General features: G+C 40.1%; 1 protein-coding gene and 1 long non-coding RNA gene across 14 annotated transcripts in view; both read right to left on the bottom strand.

Moving 5' to 3' along the window:
- The window catches only part of LOC147360977 (uncharacterized), a 40,509-nt gene extending 29,317 nt beyond the window's left edge, over positions 1–11,192 (bottom strand). The window contains exon 1 of one of the 3 annotated variants that reach the window (XR_015138772.1): positions 10,958–11,192. This is a non-coding gene — a long non-coding RNA (uncharacterized LOC147360977). The remainder of the gene's footprint in view (positions 1–10,957) is intronic. The other 2 variants (XR_015138774.1, XR_015138773.1) reach the window with 2 other exon arrangements.
- Positions 11,193–12,540: 1,348 nt separating this feature from the next.
- SLC39A12 (solute carrier family 39 member 12) overlaps positions 12,541–22,340 on the bottom strand; it is an 85,936-nt gene continuing 76,136 nt past the window's right edge. For 10 of the 11 annotated variants that reach the window (XM_086334143.1, XM_086334142.1, XM_086334151.1 and 7 more), the window contains one exon: positions 12,541–13,110. In XM_086334143.1, the coding sequence (XP_086190269.1) occupies positions 12,982–13,110 (129 nt within the window). In that variant the 3' untranslated portion in view covers positions 12,541–12,981. Of the gene's footprint in view, positions 13,111–13,948; positions 14,007–22,340 lie in introns of all 11 variants that reach the window. The other variant, XM_086334149.1, reaches the window with a different exon arrangement.

Consider the following 22,340-nt stretch of genomic DNA (forward strand, 5'->3'; position numbering starts at 1 on the left):
TCCACCATGATCCATCCGTCCTGGGCAGCCTTACACGGCATGGCTTAGTTTCACTGAGTTAGACAAGGCTGTGGTCCGTGTGATCAGATTGGCTAGTTGTCTGTGATTGTGTTTCTGTCTGTCTGCCCTCTGATGCCCACTCTCAGTGCCTACCGTCTTACTGGGGTTTCTCTTACTTTGGACATGGGATATCTCTTCACGGCTGCTCCAGCAAAGCACAGCTGCTGCTCCTTACCTTGGGCATGGGGTGTCTCCTCACAGCCGCCGCTACGGACCATGATGACTAAATCATCATTTCTGGATACGTCTCTGCCCTCACTTCTTTTTTAAAAAAACAGCAAAATTTTCATGAATTCCCTCTCCAAATGTTGGTCCCAATATTGAGCTTATTACCTGGGTTCATCACAGGTAGTACAGTCACAGAATACTATCTCTCTTGAGCAGAAAAAAAATATATTAGGGAATTTCAGACATCCATTTCCATCTATTCTTTTAGTGTTGAGAGCTGAGCTGGGTGACTTAGTCTCAGGTGAGAAATGGAATATTTCCTGCCATATCAGTAAACAAGGATGTCACAGTCATCAGAGATTGCATCCCTACAGTGTGAGCTGGTAAGTGCTGATGGAACTCAGAATGTGAAAACACAGGATACTGGTCCCAGACAGCTGAGGTGCCTTTCAAGGGAATGATTCCAGTGAGCCCAGACTCTTGCATCCTCCCATATGTAGAAAATCCTTAACTTGAGATATCTAGTTTTCTTTAATTAACAAGCATCTTTTGATGTTCAGATTACCTGTCCTTAGCTGCAAAACTTCTATATAACCTGCCCCCGTCTGTCACCACCCAGCCCTCTCAGAGCACCTGCCTCCTCAGAGCAGTTCCCTCAGGGTCACTTCAGATGCTTCCTCCAGGTGTGAAATCCTAAAAACTTCTACCAAACGAAACATTTTAGACTGCACATATTTTTTCAGTTGACACAGTTTAGCTTGATAACCAGGTAGTTCTCTAAGTACTTTTTTTAAGGGTGTTTGCATTTACAACTCCAAATGAGAAACCCATTTTTTACCCCCAAATAATCACATTAGGTGACCTTGCATATTTAACATTTCACAATTGCTTCCTGGGCTGGTCAAAAGCTCATGATGAATAAATAGATTCACGGTGGTGTTGTCGGAAGGTCTTGAACTCCGTTCCTCCCACAGATACACTGAAATCTACAGCTATGTAAGGAATCACTTCCTCTGGACAAAAAAATCCAAAACTGACTGAATGAGAAAAAAACCTACTTGGAAGCGGGTAGGAGGGACTGAGACACAATCTCAACATGAACCCCACCACCCACATGGTGGTGACCCACAATCAGGAGGGAACTCAAAACCCCGAGCTCCTCCTTCCTCCCCCGAGAGGAGGAATGGGTTTGAACCCCACATCAGGCATCCAGCTCTTAAGACCTGCCTCTGAGAGATGAGCTCCCAAAACATCTAGCTTAGAGAGCCAACAGGGCTTATTACACGAGACCTGTAAAATGACTGCAAACTGAGAAATGACTCTTCCATTTTTAATAAGCTTATATTTTGGAGATACACATTAGCATATTAATGGATAAGACCATGTCAAACCATCTGAGACAGAGTTATAGACATTGTGATATTTTATTCCTAAAGGCATTAGCATGTATCACCTAAAAGCAAGAGCATTCTCTAATCCAGCTATAATAGAGTTATAACACTTGGGAAAATTTAAATGGATACAATTCTATGATCTGATATTATATTTAATATTATTATCTAGTAGGAGTCTTTATTCAAATGTCCCCAGTTATTTCAATAGTGTCTTTCATTGCATTTTTAATCATCTAAGAGCCAATCAAGGATTACACATTGCATGTAATTATCTGTCTCTTTGGCCTCCTTTCATCAAGAGCAGTTCTCCAATGGAAGAGAAACAACACTTCAGGGGCTCATGTGCTGGGACTCTCACAAGCTTCAGGGACCAGGCAGAGGCAGCCACCTGAGAGGTGCCCAGACTTTCTGCAAAAGAGGCTTATTTGCTTATCTTAAAGCATCATCCCAACGGGGACAGCATCCAACACAGGCAGAGTCAGCTACAATATTGGGTTGGCCCAAAAGTTCATTTGAAATTTTCCATAAGCTGTTAGGGTTACAAAAATACCCGAAAGAACTTCTGGGCCAACCCAATACTTTCCAAAGACAGAGGCCAGTGACTGCCATGTCTGGGCTCTGTTTTCCCCTCACTTCAGGCGGCTGGTGTTGTGACAGGGAAGAGCCAATTCTGACTCCCTGTTAGATTTGTTTCTTTGATTTTACCCCTTGCTTTTTGTTGCTTTTGTTACTGTAATCATATATAATGGCCTGCCCCAGGGAATCCTGCCGCTTTGCTTGAATGCTAAACTAAAGCGGCTTTGTTCAGCTTACAGGGAGACAATCTACCCACAAGTGAACAGCTGCAGAAAAGAAGAAATTGGGGCTTCTCTGGTGGCTCAGAGGTAAAGAGTCCACCTGCCAATGCAGGAGACACAGGTTTGATCCCTGATCTGGGAGGATCCCAATGTTGGGAGCAGCTAAGCCCTTGCGACATGACTACCTCGACTGTGCTGTAGAGCCCCAGAGCTGCAACTACTGAAGTCTGCATCCCTGGAGCCTGTGCTCTGTTCCAAGAGAAGCCACTGCAATGAAAAGCCTGCACATTTCAACCGAAGAATAGCCCCTGTGCGCCACAACTAAGAGAAAAGCCCTTGCAGCAACAAAGACTCAGCACAGCCAAAAATTAATAAAATAGAAGTCTAGAAATTTACTTAGTATGTCTTCTATAATACAAATAATACATGCTCATTGGAAAAACAGAAATAAGATAGACATTTATAAAGGAAAAGTTTATAAACGAAGGATTTAAGAAGAAATGAACACATCCCCTCCTATTTTGCAAGATAAATGGCCTTTTCACTTTACTTCCTTACCTCCTCTCCCTCTCTGTTCTATAAAAGAAACTGACAACCAGGCCCTGATGTGGTTTTTTGGAGACACTAATCTGCCATCTTCTCGGTCTGTTGGCTTTCCAAATAAAGTTGTATTCCTTGCCTCAACATCTCGTCTGATTCATTGGCCTGTCGTGTGGTGAGGAGAGCAAGCCTGGACTCAGTAACAGTGTCTCCCCCAAAGGAGCTTCTCTCTTGTCTGGCACCCTGACTTGTGCAACTGCTGATCGGGAGCCTGTCTAAATCTCCTGGCTCTGATGGCCAGTGACACCTACACTTGTGGGTCCCACAGGACTGTAATCAATGGAGGCAGAATTCTTAACCACCTAACCCTCCTAGGGCACAGGAGAAAGGCAGTAGACAAGATAGTCAGTCTCTCTGTGAGACAGGTCTATTCGGTTCAGAGCTGCAGCCCAAGGGGCAGGCTTCTCATCAGCAGTATTCAAAGGGCAGACATCAGTTCTCTGAGACGCTGGAGGATGGATTCTCACTCTGCACAGTCCCTCCGCCCTGCTCCAAGAGGGAGCTGGGACACACGCTTGGTGCTGTTTTTGTGGCCGCTGCCCAGGAGAGGCCCCTTGATTGCCTGGCTCTAATGATCAGCAGGATTTGAAATTATGGGCCTGGGACAGATAGAAAGATATTTCTTGGCCTGCCCCTGCCCCAAGGCACAGTGCACATAGCTGGCTGAAACACACCCCCAGTCTTTCTGTGAAGGAGGCTTTTTTACAAGTCTTGGAGCTTTGTCCTGGGGGTAGACCTCGGGTTTGGCACACTTGTAGGGGTCTGCAAAAGGGCTTTCCAGGAATGGAGGGTGGGCGCGAGTTTTGCACTCTCTCTGCCTGCCTCCAGCTTGATGGTGTCTCCCATGAAGGAGCTTCTACACTGTCTGGTGTCCCAGTTCTTGCTGCTGACACCCGGGGGGTCCTTCTAGATCTCCTGGCTCTGGTGACCAGTGGGGCTCCCTGACTGTAACAAATGGAGGAAGAGTTCTTAACTAGCTCCCACCCCAGGACACCACAAGAGGTAACACCTGAGGCCCTCAGTATCTCCGTGTAAGAATCTTATTCGTATACATTCGGGCTTCCCTGGTGATCAGTGATAAAGAATCCACCTTCCAATTCAGGAGACACAGGTTTGATCCCTGGGTCAGGAAGATCCCCCAGAGAAGGAGATGGCAACCCACTCCAGTATTCTTGTCTGAAGAATCCCATGGATGGAAGAGCCTGGCAGGCTATACAGTCCATGGGGTCGCAAAGAGTTGGACACGAGTTAATGAGCAAACAACAACAGTGTATATTCATGCCATAGACTGACAGGCAGGCTTCTAACTAAACAAGCATTTAAGGGCTGACTATAATCCTCTCCTGGAGAAGGAAATGGCAACCCACTCCAGTACTCTTGCCTGGAGAATCCCATGGATGGAGGAACCTGGTGGGCTGCAGTCAATGAGGTCGCTAAGAGTTGGACATGACTGAGCGACTTCACTTTCACTTTTCACTTTCATTCATTGGAGAAGGAAATGGCAACCCACTCCAGTGTTCTTGCCTGGAGAATCCCAGGGACGGAGGAGCCTGGTGGGAGGCTGTCTATGGGGTCGCACAGAGTCAGACACAACTGAAGCGACTTAGCAGCAGGAGCAGCAGCAGCAGCATAACCCTCTCCAGATATACAGATGGTTAATAGGTACAAGAAAAGGTGCTCAGCATCACTATTTATCAAGGAATTGCAAATCAAAACCATAACGAGATATCACCTTACATGTGTTAGAATGTCTATTAGTTTTTTTTTTTTTTTTAAATGACAAGCATTGGTGAGAATGTAGAGAAAGGGAATCCTAATGTACTGTTTAGTGGAAAGTAAATTGGTACAGTTACTGTGGAAAACAGTATGGAGATTCTTCAAATAATCAAAAATATATAAGTACCATATGATCCAGCAATTCCACTTTTGGTATTTATCTGAAGGCAACACAAACACTAACTTAAGATACCTATACACCCATGTTCACTGGAGCACCATTTACAATAACCAAGATATGGACACTCAAGGAGGGGATATATGTACAGTTGTAGCTGATTCACATTGTTGTACAGCAGAAACTAACACAACATTGTAAAGCAATTGCACTTTAGCTAAGAAAATTAATTTTTAAAAAAGATATGGAGGCAACCTAAACGCTCCTTGATGGATAAATGGATAAAGAAATTGTGATATATATGTAAATACCTGTACAAAGAAATATATTGAGCCATAAAAAAGAATGAAACATTGCCATTTGCAATAACATGGATGGACCTTGTGGGCATTATACTAAATGAAACAGGTCAGACAGGGAAATATAAATACCATATGATCTCACTTATATGTGAAATCTAAAAACAAAACAAACTCACAAATATGGAGAACACATTGGTTGCTAGAGGCAGGGGATAAAGGGTAGGCAAAATAGGGGAAGGGTGTCAAACTTTTAGTTATAAAATAAATAAGTTTCATGGGATATAATTCAGCATAGTGACTACAGTTAATATATTGTGTTGTATTTTTGAAACTTGCTAGGAGAATAAATCTTAAAAGTTCTTATCATGAGAAACTATCTATGGTGAAGGATGCTAACTAGACTTGTGGTGGTGGACTGTTTAGCAATATACACAAATACTGAATGACTATGCTGTGCACCTGAAGCTAATAATGTAATATGTCAATTATATTTTAATTTTTAAAATCCTTTAATTAAAGAAGCCTACAAACCTTTCTGAAGCACAAGCTAGAATCAAGATTGCTGGCAGAAATATCAATAACCTCAGATACACAGATGACACCACCCTTATGGCAGAAAGTGCAAAACTTAAGAGCCTCTTGATGAAAGTAAAGAGGAGAGTGAAAAAGTTGGCTTAAAACTCAACATTCAAAAACTAAGATCATGACATCCGGTCCCGTCACTTCATGGCAAATAGATGGGGAAACAATGGAAACAGTGACAGACTTTATTTTGGGGGGCTCTAAAATCACTGCAGATGGTGACTGCAGCCATGAAATTAAAAGACGCTGGTTCCTTGGAAGAAAAGTTATGAGCAACCTAGACAGCACAATAAAAGGCAGAGACATTACTTTGCTGACAAAGGTCTGTATAGTCAAAGCTATGGCTTTTCCAGTAGTCATGTATGGATGTGGAGAGTTGGACTATAAAGAAAGCTGAGTGCCAAAGAATTGATGCTTTTGAACTGTGGTGTTGGAGAAGACTCTTGAGCATCCCTTGGACTGCAAGGAGATCCAACCAATCCATCCTAAAGGAAATCAGTCCTGAATATTCATTGGAAGGACTGATGCTGAAGCTGAAACTCCAATACTTTGGCCACCTGATGTGAAGAACCGCCTCATTGGAAAAGACCATGATACTGGGAAAGACTGAAGGCAGGAGGAGAAGGGGATGACAGAGGATGAGATGGTTGAATGGCATCACCAACTCGATGGACATGAGTTTGAGCAAGCTCTGGGAGTTGGTGATGGACAGGGAAGCCTGTCATACTGCAAAGAGTTGGACATGACTGAGCAACTGAACTGAACTGAGAAACCTTTTGGAATTTTAGAACTTAAATTCATTTGTTTGAACTTCCCTGATAGTCCAGTAGTTAAGAAGCTGCGTACTCAACACAGGGGACACAGTTTCCATGCCTGGTCAACTAAGATTCCCAATGCCGAGTAGCAACTAAGCCCAGGCACCATAACAACTAAGCCCTCATGCCTAGAGCCCGTGAGCCACAAGGGAAGCCACCATAATAAGAAGTCCACGCGTTGCAACAAGGACCCGGCTCAGCCAAAAACAAAGCGATGCTTTAAAAAAATCATTTTTTAAATAAGTTGTATGAAAATTGTAACTTACTTTAAAAAAAAAAACAACTTGCTGCATGGGCCATGGGCCATAGATCATCAAGGGGAGAAATTAACATGAACAAGAATAGGCAAACTCTCCTTAAATGACTGAGACCTTAGAGAGGAGAAGGGCTGACCAGAGGGCAGACCAGAGAGGACTGGAAGGATTGTTAAGACTACTGGACCAGAAGTCAGAGATTTCAGTCTGAGTCCTTGGTCAACTCCTTTACTGAAATAAGACCTCAGGCCCTCATTTAGACTGTATAAACCTTCGTTACTTCTCTGCAGGGGCTGTGTGATACAGGGGTTAAGGTCACAGATTCTGGAGCCAGCCTACCTTAGCTCTATAATATTGGGCAAGTGAACTGAACCCTCTGGGTCTCAGTGTCTTCATCTTTAAAAGGGGTAAGAAAAGAGTGTTTCACCTTTACTTTTAGGGTTCTTAAGAGAATTAAATGAGTCTTACAGAGCATCTATAATATTGTCTGGCACCTAGTAAGCATCCTAAAAATATTTGCAACTACTTCAGCATTATAAAATCAAAGAGTTGAATTAAATCTCTGGGGTTGGTTCTAGCACCAGCAAGACAGGATGCTGTGGGCTGAGTCGAGGAGCATCCTGCATTGTTATTTAAGGGAAATGCTGAGACCACGAATTAAAACGAATGTGTAAACCAGACATTCCAGATACTTTCCCAAATTTTGTGTAAAGTCAAAAGTAGGCATAGGAATTAGTGTGAGACCAGGTGGGACCCAGCTGGCAGCACCTGTCTCTGTGGGCAGAGGAAGAGGATTATCTTTTTGTATTGTTCAATGTGAGTAAGGAGGTGAAGGGATTTATCTTACAGAGAAAGAAAGGTCCTGAGAAACAAGAGGCTTTGTAAAGTGGGTGAAGCAGCATGGAGGAGAGTGGGCTGAGTGTTAGCGGGCAGGGAATGGTGACCACTCCAGTACTCTTGCCTGGAAAATCCCATGGACGGAGGAGCCTGGTGGGCTGCAGTCCATGGGGTCGCTATGAGTTGGACATGACTGATTGACTTCACTTTCACTTTTCACTTTCATGCATTAGAAAAGTAAATGGCAACCCACTCCAGTGTTCTTCCCTGGAGAATCCGAGGGATGGGGCAGCCTGGTGGGCTGCCGTCTATGGGGTCGCACAGAGTCAGACACGACTGAAGCAACTTAGCAGCAGCAGCAGCCACATGACAAAATCTGTCTCTGAGACCTGGAACACTGTGGTGTGGGAGGTCTGACTTGCAGGTATAGCTCCCAGGTCAGGTATCACTCACAGGCCCTTCATAAAGGGCAACGTCACTTTGGATTTGGGAAAGCCTCTTTGGCCTCTCCAACTTTCCGTGATTTCCACTGGATTTTGAGAGGTGTCTATGAAGGTAAAAAGCTTGACTATGGGGGACGGGGATCATTCCTCCCACACAAGGGGTCGCTAGTGCAGGTATGAGTATCTGCTTGGTGAGTCGGCATTGCTGTCTGTGGTGACCTCGCTGTCCAGGGTGGCTGTGTGTGCCCACAGCTAGAGGGTGCCTGCCTTGTGTGAACATGCCAGCACTCCCGAGGGAGATGCCTGGTAGACCCTGGACTCTGCAGAGCTGGTCACATTCCCTCAGCAGGTACACTGGCAACAGAGCAGTGGGTTGAACTCTTTGGGCTCTGACTTAAAATCAAGTTGTGACAACAAGCGTGACCTCAGGTTCTTCTGCCTCGGCTTCCATTATTCAACCTCCAGGTCCTTAGACGTGTGATCAGAGTGGAACACAGTAGGTCATAACCTTGATGCATAAACAACAAGGACAGCACAGAGAAGTATACTCAATCAACTATACTCCAATATAAAATAGCGAGTTTAAAAAAATATAAAGTGAGTGCCTCTGGGCATCAAGAATTCATAAATAAGATGAAGAATAAGAGAGAGGGGCTCACAGTGGGTGTAAGCATTATGACACATTTAAGGAGGCTTCCCTGGGCACTGAGAAGGTTAGGGTCAACCAGAGGGGCGCCCCTACCTCTTAGGCTCTGGAAGTGAGTCAACAGAAAACAACATGAAGGACAGATTTGAGTGACTCGTGGGCCTGGTTTGGGGGCTTGAGTAGAAGATTATAAAAACATAAAAAGGTGTGATCTCCAAGAAAAGACATTTTCTTGGTTTCTCTACCAAGAAAAGACATTTTCTTGGTTTCTCTACCAAGAAAAGACATTTTCATGAGCCAAGGTGCAGCCCTGAGCAGTAAACTGTGAATATGTGATGAAAGAAGAGACTAAAGATACGGGTGATGATGATTCAACATTTATTGCATCATCAGTATTCTCCAGGCACTGTGCTTCATGAACAGTAAGCATCTCATATTGGCCCCACAATTTAATGAGATAATGTCTATTTTCAGTCCTATTTTACAGAAAGAAAAACTGCTCAAAGAAGTTCTAAGGTAATTAAGTAGCATTTCTGGGATTTGAACCAACATTTCAGTTTAGAGCCTGAAGTCTTCATGATCACACAAGAGTCCCAACCTCATTGGTCCAGTCCACCCTCCAGATGGGCATCATCATGATCTGACCTGTCCCTTGCTCCAGCTTTGAAGAGGAAAGCAAATTGTCAAAGTGCAGTATCCTGAGATACGCACCTTACAGAGAGAGGCGCAGTCTCACCACGGAAGACTGGGTTCTGGAAGGGGTGGGGGAGGGGTGGCCGTGACTGTAACTTATGAGCATATTTCCGTAACACCCCAGTCAGCCCACAGCAGTGGAAGCACCTTCCCAGGCCCTGAATTCAGCCTCACGGTGACATGACACCGATTCTCCTTTCCCTAAAGAGGGCTCTGTCAGTGAGTGATGGATATTCAAATAAGAATTCTGTATAACTTGCTCTTTGGCTTTTCCCTCCAGAAGCATTTCTAGTTCAGTGACGAAAATACAAATCAATCACCGAGAAGAAATACAGCAGAATCCTAAATTTAGGCCTAGTAAACAGAAATACTCTAACACTATTGAGAAATCTGGTTTCAAGGAAAACACCATTTACCCCAAAGCTCAGTGAGTAACACATAATTTAGATGACTGAAAGGGATGACCATGGTCAGCCATCCCAAATTTAGACTCTGTCCATATTTAGAAGGCAAGGAGTTGTCATAATATTTTTATCGTTACCACTCAGTTTGGAAGAAAAGAGAATTTCTAGCAATTTTAAGATTGTTTGAGGCTGGAGGCCCAGCTTAGGCTATTGGGTTGCTGGTGGGAATTAACAAAGAGCCAGTCATTTGCAGCAGTATGGATGGAACTAGAGATGGGTGTCATGGGTGTCACGCTGAGTGAAGTCAGAGAGGAGAAACATAGGACATCCCTTATATGCAGAATCCAAAAAAGAAACTATACAACTGAACTTATTTACAAAAGAGAAACAGACACAGAGACTTAGAGAACGAACTTATGGTTACCAGCGGGGAAGGATGGAAGGAAGGGATAATTAGGGAGACTGGGATGGACGCGTACACGCTGCTATATTTAAAATGGATAACCAGCAAGGTCCTACTGTATAGCACAGGGAACTATATTCAATAACCTGAGATAAACCATAGTGGAAATGCTTATGAAAGAGATTGTATGTGTGTGTGTGTATATATATATACATATATATGTATGTATAACTGAATCATTTTGCTTTACAGTGGATATTAATACTTCAATAAAATTTAAAAAGAAATTAAACCCACCCTTAACTTGAAGGTTACAGGGTGAGTAGCTCACACCAACATGCCTCATTTAGCCAAGCCCCAAACCAACTCTAAACCTGAACTTGGAACAAAATCATCTGTCAGAGCTTTTCTTTTTTTTTTTTTTTAATTTTATTTTATTTTTAAACTTTACATAATTGTATTAGTTTTGCCAAATATTAAATTGGTTGAGGTTAAGGCTTGATGCCAAAATCAGAACGTGCTCATAGAAACCCAAATACGGTTGGTGCCAGGTGCTTCTTTCTGTCACCTCCACATCACGTCGACCTGTACAAAGGGGTTTTGTTCAGCTACACGTCATTCTCTAACAAAAGAACGGCAAAGCTCCACGTGTGGGGTCCGCTTACCTTTCAAGGCAAAGATGAATAAAAGGGCGACCTGCACATCCTTCATCCAGTAACTCCTGAGATGGATAGTCTGCTCACAAGCAAGTGGGAAAGAGCTTGGGGTTTCAACCTAGGAACTCAGGTCTCGCGTGAGGTTCGCAGGGTGTTAATCATCTTAAATGGGCAACAGAGTCTTGCGCCTGCTCTTTTTCAACAACGCCAGGTGCACCTGATATCAACAAAGCCCGTGAAGCTTGGGGCGGGGGCGGGGCGTTTGACCCGCAGTATTAGTATTGCCTGCAGACTGTTCAAAGTCAAGCCCCACTCAGACTTACAGCAGCAGAAATTTTAGGGATAAAGTTCAGCTCTCTACATTGGAACAAATCCTCCATTAGTCCTAACGTCTGCTGAATTTTCGAGAATTACTGCACTATATCGTGATGCCTTAATTGAAGCTCTAAAGACAACTGAAGGAGAACTGCCTGCCCCGCCCCCCTCCATTTTGAAATCAAAGAAAGGTGTCTGAAGATTGTGTTTGTGTGTACGTAGGAGAGGTGTCGGAGAAGGCGGTGGCACCCCACCCCAATACTCTTGCCTGGACAATCCCATGGATGGAGGAGCCTGGTGGGCTGCAGTCCATGACGTCGCTAAGAGTCGGACACGACTGAGCGACTTCATTTTCACTTTTCACTTTCATGCATTGGAGAAGGAAATGGCAACCCACTCCAGTGTTCTCGCCTGGAGAATCCCAGGGACGGGGGAGCCTGGTGGGAGGCCGTCTATGGGGTCGCACAGAGTCGGACACGACTGAAGCGACTTAGCAGCAGCAGCAGCAGCAGGAAAGGTGTATGTGACTGAGTGACACGATTCATTTTGGCAGTAAAATGGGCTTTTCCCCTCTTGTCAAGATATCTCATTAAAAAAAAAAGTGAAGCATCTATTTTCTAAGAAAAATGACTAAAGCCAGAGTTATTTTCTAGTTTAATGATTTTGCTAGAGGGCTTCCCTGGTGGCTCAGTTTGGTAGGCTATCAGTAATGCTGCTTGTATATTTCATGATGTACCTACTGAAATAATGTTCTATATTTCCTCAGAAAGAATAGAACATGTTTTGCATGTCAGTACTATTATTCTCATAAATATACTCTGTTAAATCCATGAGAGTTTACACAGTAATCTCCAGCCTTACTCAAGTTTTGTACTGTTAAAAATTTTTGAACTTCATCTGTTTTTTCCAGTTTTCTTTACCTGGACCAGATTTCCTTTGGTGATTACAGAGAAGAGTGTTGACACAATAGCCTTTAAACTTCCCAGGCTTTGGGACTTCCCTGGTGGTCCAGTAGCTAACACACTGTACTCCCAATGCAGGGGGCCTGGGTTCAATCCCTGGTCAGGCTGGATCTTACATATTGCAACTGGTGCAGTCAAATAAATAAATGAATAAAAAAAAAACTTCCCAAGTTTGCTTATTTATGAGCATTTCTGAGTCAGTGGGTCATGCTCTTAAGTGAACTATATATATATATATATATATATATATATATATTTTTTTTTTTAGTGTTGATATAGAATCTGACATCCAGTAACAAAAGGTAATACAAACCATCACATTAAAACTGGACTTTATTACATTTTTTTGGAACTTAGTTTGCTTATGGTTTGTAATTTCACATACACACAAAAATATATTATTTATATCAAAGAAGTTGAAACACATTGTATCCCAACAGACATCTGTCCATTTCAAATACTACAAACAAACATCTTTTACTAGGGAAACAATTCTTTTTGAAAGTTTACTAGAATTAATTTACAGCTTACCAATTACTAAAAAGGTGTGAGTTCCATTATGGTGTTGGAAACTTAAAACGAAAATTCAATTTATACACTACAGAAACAAAATTACATTATTAAATTAATAAGTTAATAAAGACACACATTTCACCTATGATAAAAATATTTAATTTATAAATCATTATAGAATATAATAAAAGAAATGAAGTGAGGCCAGAAAATTGATTTTTGAAGGATTTTGAGACTATAAACTTATATTTTAATATTTTGTTCATATATAGCCAAGAGGAAGAGAGAAAGCCAACCTAGGGTCAGTCCAAAGTTTTGCAGGAGAAACATCAACCAGGGTCGCTGTGTTTGAACATGAGTCATTTCAGGAAGCTAAAAAAAGAATAAAAAACCAGAATAAGATCCAGATATATTCACTGCTGGGAAAAGTTTGGTGGGAAAACATGAGAGACTCTGTTATTCAGAACTTAATAACCTTTCCAATTCCCCAAACGGTTACAAAATGTTTAATACCCACTCTCACCAAAATTCTAAAACATCAGATAAATTGAACCATTAGAATGTAGTGACAAGGATCCTAGCAATGCCAGAAATCTTAAAATGACAGTTATCAACTGAAAGCAAATCTAATTCCAATTTTTATTTTTGGAAAATATTTAAATGTGAAATATATAATAGATGAAAGGAATTCTTTTTGATGGTCCTATTGGGTTTATGAAATTGCTAAATGCACTGGCTATTACAAAGCATATATTTGTTTCTTTTCAAAATGATGACTGAGATCTTCCTGACCTTTGGAACAATAAAGGCATCATTTCCTAAGGCTAGGTTTTATTCTCAAAGAGAGAAATAGCAACAGATTTATGTTTGTGAAATGCTGTAACGCCATTTAGAGGGAAACATTCACTCAACATCTGTGAGTCATTCCTCAATCTGTTCATCTCACGTTCTTTTGATTCCTCACCCTGAGAAGGTCAGAGTCACTGTCTCTCTTTCATGACAATCATTTCCATTGGAGCATAGCCTCAGGTCAACAGAGATTGGACACTGAACTCAACCCTGGCACTACAGACACTCAGCGCTGGATAATTCTCTGTTGTGGGGGTTCTCCTGTGTGTTGTAGGATGTTTAGCAGTGTCCCTGGTTTCTATCCACTAGATGTCAGTTGTCCCTCTGCCCCTAGTCATGACAGCCAAGAATGTCTCCAGACCTTGTCAAATGTCCCCTTGGGGGTTCTCTCCTCTGGTTGAGAACTACTGGATTCGTACCTAGCAAAAGAAAGGTCAAACATATAAAATATGCAAGGGCTTTAAATTTATAGCAATGGAAAACAGATTGATGTCTTTTTTTCATGCCTGTATGGGAGCATCCTGGATGTTCTGTTTCAGTGTGTTTGAGATGGATATTTCTGTGTTCAAACTGGCAAAATATATGGAAGGAGGAGTAAAATTATTGCATCCTGCTATCTCACACCCCAACACAGAGCCATGGAATAAAAGACAAAGTGGGATCCAAACTGCTATCCTGAATGGACGGATGGATGAATGGACAGATGGATGGATGGATAGCCTTAAATTATGTAATATACATATGTGTCACATTCCTTTTCAGGTTCTTTTCCCTTAAAGTTTACTACAAAATATTCAGTAGGGTTCTGTGTGTATATCTTAATCCCAACCTCCTAATTTATCCTTCCCCCACACCCTTTGCCCTTCGGTAACTGTAAATTTGTTTTCTATGTCTGTGAGTCTAGTCTCTTTCTGTTTTGTAAATAAATTCATTTGTATCATTTTCTCTAGATTTCACATATAAGCAATATAGGCTTATCCATATAGCAACATAAGCTATTTGTCTTTCTCTGTCTGACTGATTTCACTTATTATGGTAGTCTCTAGGTCCATCCGTGTTGCTGCAAATGGCACTCCTTGCTTTTTTAATTAAAACAATTTGCTCTGTGATAACTTGCCATCCATTCAGGGGTATGTACATTTATAAACCATACTGAAGGCAAATGTTGCAATATCCAGTAACAGATCTTTAATGACACCAATAAGAAGCCATTTTTCAGAATAAAGATGGAAATAGACAAAGAAGTGTGAACTTAGGATGGCCCAGGAGTGTGAACCTTATGTGTAGAAGAAGGAAAGACACCATCTTAGTTTCAGAGGATGTTCCATAAACCATCCTTTATGTCAAGTCCTCCCTCATATAAAATTACTGCATGGGACATGATATTAGTATTTATCCACTTGCCTTCCTGATGTGCTTTAACATTCTCCATGAGCATTCACTTTTAAGCTTCAACTTGACTAGGGATACAATTATGCGGATGGAATCAAGTGTAAAACATTTATTTACTATCACTTGCTAAAATGTTCAGAAATCCTAATTAGCAGTTGACCATCATAACTACATCTCAGTTAATTAAGAGAACTTGTAGGGACCATTATCCGTAGACCAGTTACAGTCAATATGTGGGCTTCGTGCATATCAGGGAATTTTTTTCCTATGCCTGATTGAAATTTTTAAAAAGAACTTCACAGTGGTATGTTAAAGAGTTGCATCTTAAAGATTATTTTCCAGAAAATTACAACTACTTGACTGTCGTGTCTTGACATTCACTGATTAGACTCGGGGAACTTGCCAAGCATGGAGGTTAAAAACGAAGTTACTTTCTGCTTCAGGATTTCCAAATATCTGGCAAAAGTCTGAAGAACATTTCTCCTAGTACTATCTCTAGAAGGCAAGGCTGTTTTGCTATCATTTCTCTTTTTTTCTACTTTTTACTTCAATGATAACACATTCTATTCATCATTTCACCCCTCTAGTCTTCGGGTATGAATCAAGATCTGTAAAATTGTTCAATAACAGTTTAACTGCCCTGGAGGAAAAGGGGACTTTTCTTTTTTGAAAGCCAGGGAAAATGGTGGCATTTAAACTCTTCTTGGGTGTTTTTTAAAAAGAAAAAGCACAATATGTACTCTCAAAAATGAATTCCTATGGACTTTTATTTCCCTTCAAATTTGCTGACTGAAATGATTAAAAATATGGCTAGATTCAGAGCAAGTGAAATGCTGCAATCAGATGTGGTTTGAGCTTCAACATTTTAGGCTTGTATCTTTTGGAAAGACTTTCTGTAGAACTTGCTAGTATTTTGGTATGTACCCAAGAGATATTACGGTTCATATGTCATCCATAATAATCCAAAACAGTGCCAAGTACTGTCTCAAAAGCAAGCTTAACTAGGCTTTCTTACCAAACCATGTGGACATGGGAAGTGCAGACAGGCCAATCAAATTATGATCAAAGCTTCCATGTCAGGGTGAGAATCTCTTTAAAGTTTTAAAATTTGAAATTTTCATTGTTTGTCTGTTTCTATAGACTTACAAAGTTAGTCTGTTACAGCTTTTTTCCAGTGCATACCGTCTGCCTTATAAACAGAAGCAGTAACATGCTATCTTTTATGACAAAGGCCGTGTGATATCTATGTATTCTACTACATATTTTTATCACATGCAGTGACTAATTGGACTTTTTAGTGTTGGCATTTTTTTTCTAGCTACTTAGAAATGTATTGGGCCATAACAGAGGTGAATTTCAGATAGAAAGCTGGTCTTTGCAGGTGTTTGTATATCCTGTACAATAATGAGATGATCTGGCTTCTTGTCCTGGTTCTGACGTCACGTCTACGTGCCTTTGGATAAGTCATCATCCTTCCTGAGCCAGTGTTTCCTCATAACTGAAAGGCGTTAATCATTTTACCTCTTGCGGGATTTTGAGGAGTAAATAGGAGAGAAGGAAAGATATAAGTAAAGGTGTGATTAAAAAAAGGATGTAAATCAAAGTAGATGTTACATAAGACTTTCCTCTAGAGCATCCTGAGAGACCTTGAGGAAAAACAAGCTGCTAGAAAGTACTGCTGAATCGATGGGAAGTTATCACAGAGCCAATTATTTTAATTTTTTAAAAGAAAGGAATGCCATTTGCAGCAACATGGATGGACTTAGAAATTATCACATGAAGTGAAGTAATCCAGAGAAACAATCTAAAATAAATGGTGTAAATGAACTTATTTACAAAACAGAAATAGACTCAGATGTAGAAAACAAATGTATGATTACTAAAGGGGAAAGGAAGCATGGGGATAAATTAGGATTTGGGGATCAACATATACATACTACACATATAAAATATATAATCAACAAGGACCTACTGAATAGTACATGGAACTCTACTTAATATTTTGTAATAACCTGTAAGGAAAAGGATTCTGGAAAAATAAATATATGTAACATAATTTAAGGCTATCCATCCATCCAGGATAACAGTTTTGGATTCACCTTTGTCTTTTATTTTGCTGCTCTGTACTGGGATGTGAGATAGCAGGTTGCAATAATCTTAATCCTCCTTCTATCTAGTTTGCTGGTTAAAACAAAGAAATATCCATTTCAAGTACATCCAAATAGAACGTCCAGGATGCTCCCATAGAGGCATGAAAAAATACATCAGCCTATTTTCTGTTGCCATAAATCTAAAGCCCTTGCATATGTTGTATGTTCGACCTTTCTCTTGCCGGATACAAGAATCCAGTAGTTCTCAACCAGAGGAGAGAACCCCCAAGGGGACATTTGACAAGGTCTGGAGACATTCTTGGCTGTCATGACTAGGGGCAGAGGGACAACTGACATCTAGTGGATAGAAACCAGGGACACTGCTAAACATCCTACAACACACAGGAGAACCCCCCAACAGAGAGTTATCCAGCGCCGAGTCTCAGTAGCGCCAAAGTTGCGTTCAATGTCCCATTCATGTTGACTTGAGCCTGTGCTTCAGTAGAAATGACTGTAGTGAAAGAGAGACAGTGACTCTGACCTTCTCAGGGTGAGGGATTTGAAAGAATGTGAGACAAACTATGAAAATGAAAATACAATGTATCAAAACTAGTGGTATTCAGTGAACACAGTAAATAGAGGGTAATTGACAGGATCAAATGCATATATTGGGGGAAAATATATAAAAGCAATAATCTAAGCTCCCAATTCAGGAAACTAGAAGAAAACTAGCAAATTAAATCCCAAATAAGGAAAAAAAAAAAGAAATAATAAAAACTAGAGTAGAAATCAGTAAAATTGAAAATAGGAAATCAATAGAGAAAAATCAACAAAAACAAAAGTTGATTTTATGAAAAGAACAATAAATTAGACAAGTCTCTTCCAGGCTAACTAAGAAACAAAGACAGAAGACACAAATTACTAATATCAGAATTGAAAGAGGGATATCACTTAAAAAATCCATGGATAATAAAGGAATATTATGAATAACTTTATGCCCACAAATTTGATAACCTAGATGAAATGTATAAATTCCTTGAAAGATGCAATCTGCCAAAACTAACACAAGAAAAAAATAGACCACCTGAATAGGTCTATTTCTTTTATTAAAGAAATGGAATCAATAATTAATAATTTTCCAGAGCACCAGACCCAGATGTGTTCACTGGTCAATTCTATCAAACAATTAATGAAGAAATTATGTCAGTTTTCTATAGTCTCTTCCAAAAGAAAGAAGCTGAGTAAATAATTTCTAATTCATTCTAAGAGATCAGTATTGTCTGATCAGTATACCAAAAACCAGACATATATGATAAGAAAACTATAGGTCAATATTTCTCATGAACAGAGATATAAAGATCCTCAACAAAATATTAACAGATCAAATCTAACAATGTATAAGAAAAATTATATGCCACAAAAAAGTGGGATTTATCCTAGGCATCCAAGGCTGGTTTAACATTCAAAAAATCAATTAATGTAATCTATATTCCAATATCTGTCTAGTTAAAGCTGTGGTTTTTCCAGTAGTCATGTATGGATGTGAGAGTTGGATCATAAAGCTGAGCGCCAAAGAATTGATGCTTTTGAACGTGGTGTCGGAGAAGACTCTTGAGAGTCCCTTGGACTGCAAGGAGATCCAACCAGTCAATCCTAACAGAAATCAGTCCTAAATATTCATTGAAAGGACTGATGCTGAAGCTGAAATTCCAATAGTTCGGCCACCTGATGTGAAGAACTGCCTCATTTGAAAAGACTCTGATGCTGGGAAAGATTGAAGGCGGGAGGAGAAAGGGATGACCAAGGATGAGATGGTTGAATGGCATCATCAACTCAATGGACATGAGTTTGAGCAAGTTCTGGGATTTGGTGATGGACAGGGAAGCCTGTCATCCTGTAGTCCATGGGATCTCAAAGAGTCAGATATGACTGAGGAACTGAACTGAACTGACATTTCAATATCAACAGGCTAAAGAAAAATCACATGATCATATCTATAGATGCATAAAAAGCATTGACAAAATCCAACACCTATTCATGATAAAATAAAAACTCCCAGCAAATTAGGAATAGAGAGGAGCTTCCTCAAATTCATAATTAGCATCTTAAAAAGCCTGCAGCTAACATCATACTCAGTGGTAAGAAACTGAAGGCTTTCCTGCTAAGATCAGGCACAAAACAAGGATATCCCCTTCCACCTCTGTTTTTCAACATCATATTGAAGTCCTAGCAAATGCAGTAAGAGAAGAAAAGGAAATAAAAGTTACACAGATTGGGAAAAAAGAGATAAAACTCCGTTTATTTGTACTTGACACGATTGTCTATGTAGTAAAGCCAAAACAACAAAGCTCACAGAACTAATAAACGCTTATATCAAGGTTGCAGAATAGAAGGTTAATATACAAAAGTCAATTGCTTTTCTATTTACCAGGAATGAACAGGTGGATTTTGAATTAAAAACATCATTTATATTAGAACCCCAAAATGAAACACTTAGATATAACTCTAACATAATATATAAAACATCTATTTGAGGAAAACTATAAAACTCAAAGATGTCAAGGAAAAAGAATAAATAGAGAGATATTCCATGTTTATGGATAGGAAAATTCAATATTGTCAAGATGTCAGTTCTCTACAACTTGATCTATAGATTGAATGCAATTCCTATCAAAATAAAAAACCCAGCAACTTATTTTGTGGATATTGACAATCTGATTCTAAAGCTTATATGGAGAGGCAGACGACACAGAATGTCCAACACAATCCTGAAGGAGAATAATAGAGTTGGAGAATTTGATACTACCCAGCTTCAAGACTTACAATAAAGCTATAGTAATTAAGACAGTGTGGTATTGGCAAAGGAAAAGATAAACAGATCAGTGGAACAGAGTAGAGCTCCCAGAAATAGACCCACATAAATACAGTCAACTGATCTCTGACAGATGAGCAAAAGTAATAAAGCAAAGATAGTCTTCCCAATAAATCGTGTTGGAACTATTGGACATGCACAAGCAAAAATAAAAAAGAATCTATACACAAAATTTTCATAAAAATTAAGATGAATCACAGATTTCAATGAAAAACATGAAATTATAAAACTATACAGGTAAAACCCAGATGACCTTGGGTATGGTGATGCCTTTTTAGATCCACATCAAAGACATGAAAGAACTGATTGACAAGCTGAACGTCATTAAAATGAAAAACTTCTGAGTTCCCTGGTGCTCAAATGGTTAGGATTCCAGGCTTTCACTGCCCTGGCCCAGGGTCAATCCCTGGTTGGGAACTGATATCCTGCAAGCCACATAGTGTGGCCAAAAAGAAAAAATTAAAACTTCTGGTCTGCAAAAGATAACATCAAGAGAATGAAAATATAAGCCAGAGACTGGGAAAAAATATTTGCAAAAGACTCACCTAATAAAAGACTGTTTAAAATATGCAAAGAACTCTTAGAACTTAATTCAATGCAAAGAAAACAAACAACCCAATATTTTAAATGAGTAAAAGAACTGAAAAGACGGCAAATAAGCACATGAAAAGATGTTCAACATCATATGGTTTTAGGGAATCTCAGATTACACTGGCAGTGAGACACGTGAGATACGTGAGATACCACTACCTACCTACTAGAATGGCCAAAATCCAAAACACTGACAACAGCAAATATTGGCAAGGATCTGGAGCAACAGGAACTCTCATTCATTGCTGGTGGGAATGCAAAATGACCCCACCACTTTGGAAAACATTTGGCAGATGTTTTGCAAAACTAAACATACTCTAGAAATTGCGCTCCTTGGTTCAGTTCAGTTCAGTTCAGTCGCTCAGTCGTGTCAGACTCTTTGTGACCCCATGAATCACAGCACGCCAGGCCTCCCTGTCCATCACCAACTCCCGGAGTTCACTCAGACTCACGTCCATCGAGTCAGTGATGCCATCCAGCCATCTCATCCTCTGTCGTCCCCTTTTCCTCCTGCCCCCAATCCCTCCCAGCATCAGAGTCTTTTACCAAGGCACTCTTGGTATTCACCCCAAAACACTGGAAAATTATGTTAACAGAAAAACTTGCACATGGAAGTTTACAGTGGCTTTACTCATAATTTCCAAAACTTGGAAGTAACCAAGGTGTCCTTTACTAGGTAAATGGATAGATAAACTATGGTACATCCATACAACTGAATATTATTTAATGCTAAAAATCTGAGCTATCAAGACGTGGGGAAAATGCAAATGCCTATTACTAAGTGAAAGAAGCTAGTCTGAAAAGGCACCATAGTATAATAATTTCAACTATATGACATTCTGGAAAAGTCATACTATGAAAACAATAAAAAGATTAGTCATTGCCAGGAATCACCGAGGATACACACCAAGGATTTTTAGGGCATCAAAACTATTCTGTATGATACTACAGTGAAGGAATATATGTCATCTGTCAGAATCCATAGAATGTACAACAGCAAACATTGTAAACCCTCATGTAAATAGGGACTTTGGGTGATAATGATTTATCAGTGTAGTTTCATTAGTTGTCACAAACATAACTGGTATGTGACGTTCATAGTAGGGGAAGGTACATATGTGTGGGGGTCAGATGTCATGTGGGAATTTTCTTTATTTTCTACTCAACTTTGCTAAGAACTTGTAACTGCTCTAAAGCAATGTTTTTTAATTAAAAAAAAAGCATTTCCTAGGATTCCTAAAAATCAAAATCCAAAATCCATTTTAACTAAAAACATTATATTTTAAGCACTCCATATGGATATATATGTGACATATGGATATAGCCATATATAGTGACATATGGATATAGCCACCATTGTAGAAAATGTAGACAAAATTTTTTTATTATCTATGCCTGGTATAAATGAAACACTCATACCTTGGCCTATAGGCTTATTGGGAGAAAAATCACAATGATTATGGATCTTTTGGTATTGATTATGAATCTAATGATATTTCTCCTGTTCCACCTAAACATTCCTGTTTTCTACAAGTAGACAGAGTAAAAACAAGGGGGGTAAGGAAAAAAATGAAGCATATTTTGAGTTGCTTGAAAAGCCTTTGACTGTGTGTACCACAACAAACTCTGGAAAATTCTGAAAGAGATGGGAATACCAGACCACCTGACCTGCCTCTTGAGAAATCTATATGCAGGTCAGGAAGCAACAGTTAGAACTGGACATGGAACAATAGACTGGTTCCAAATTGGGAAAGGAGTACATCAAGGCTGTATATTGTCACCCTGCTTATTTAACTTATATGCAGAGA

The sequence above is a fragment of the Bos grunniens genome, chromosome 13, assembly GCF_055505025.1.
Source record: "Bos grunniens cultivar Pamir isolate PY7600 chromosome 13, Bosgru_T2T1.0, whole genome shotgun sequence".
NCBI lineage: Eukaryota > Metazoa > Chordata > Mammalia > Artiodactyla > Bovidae > Bos > Bos grunniens.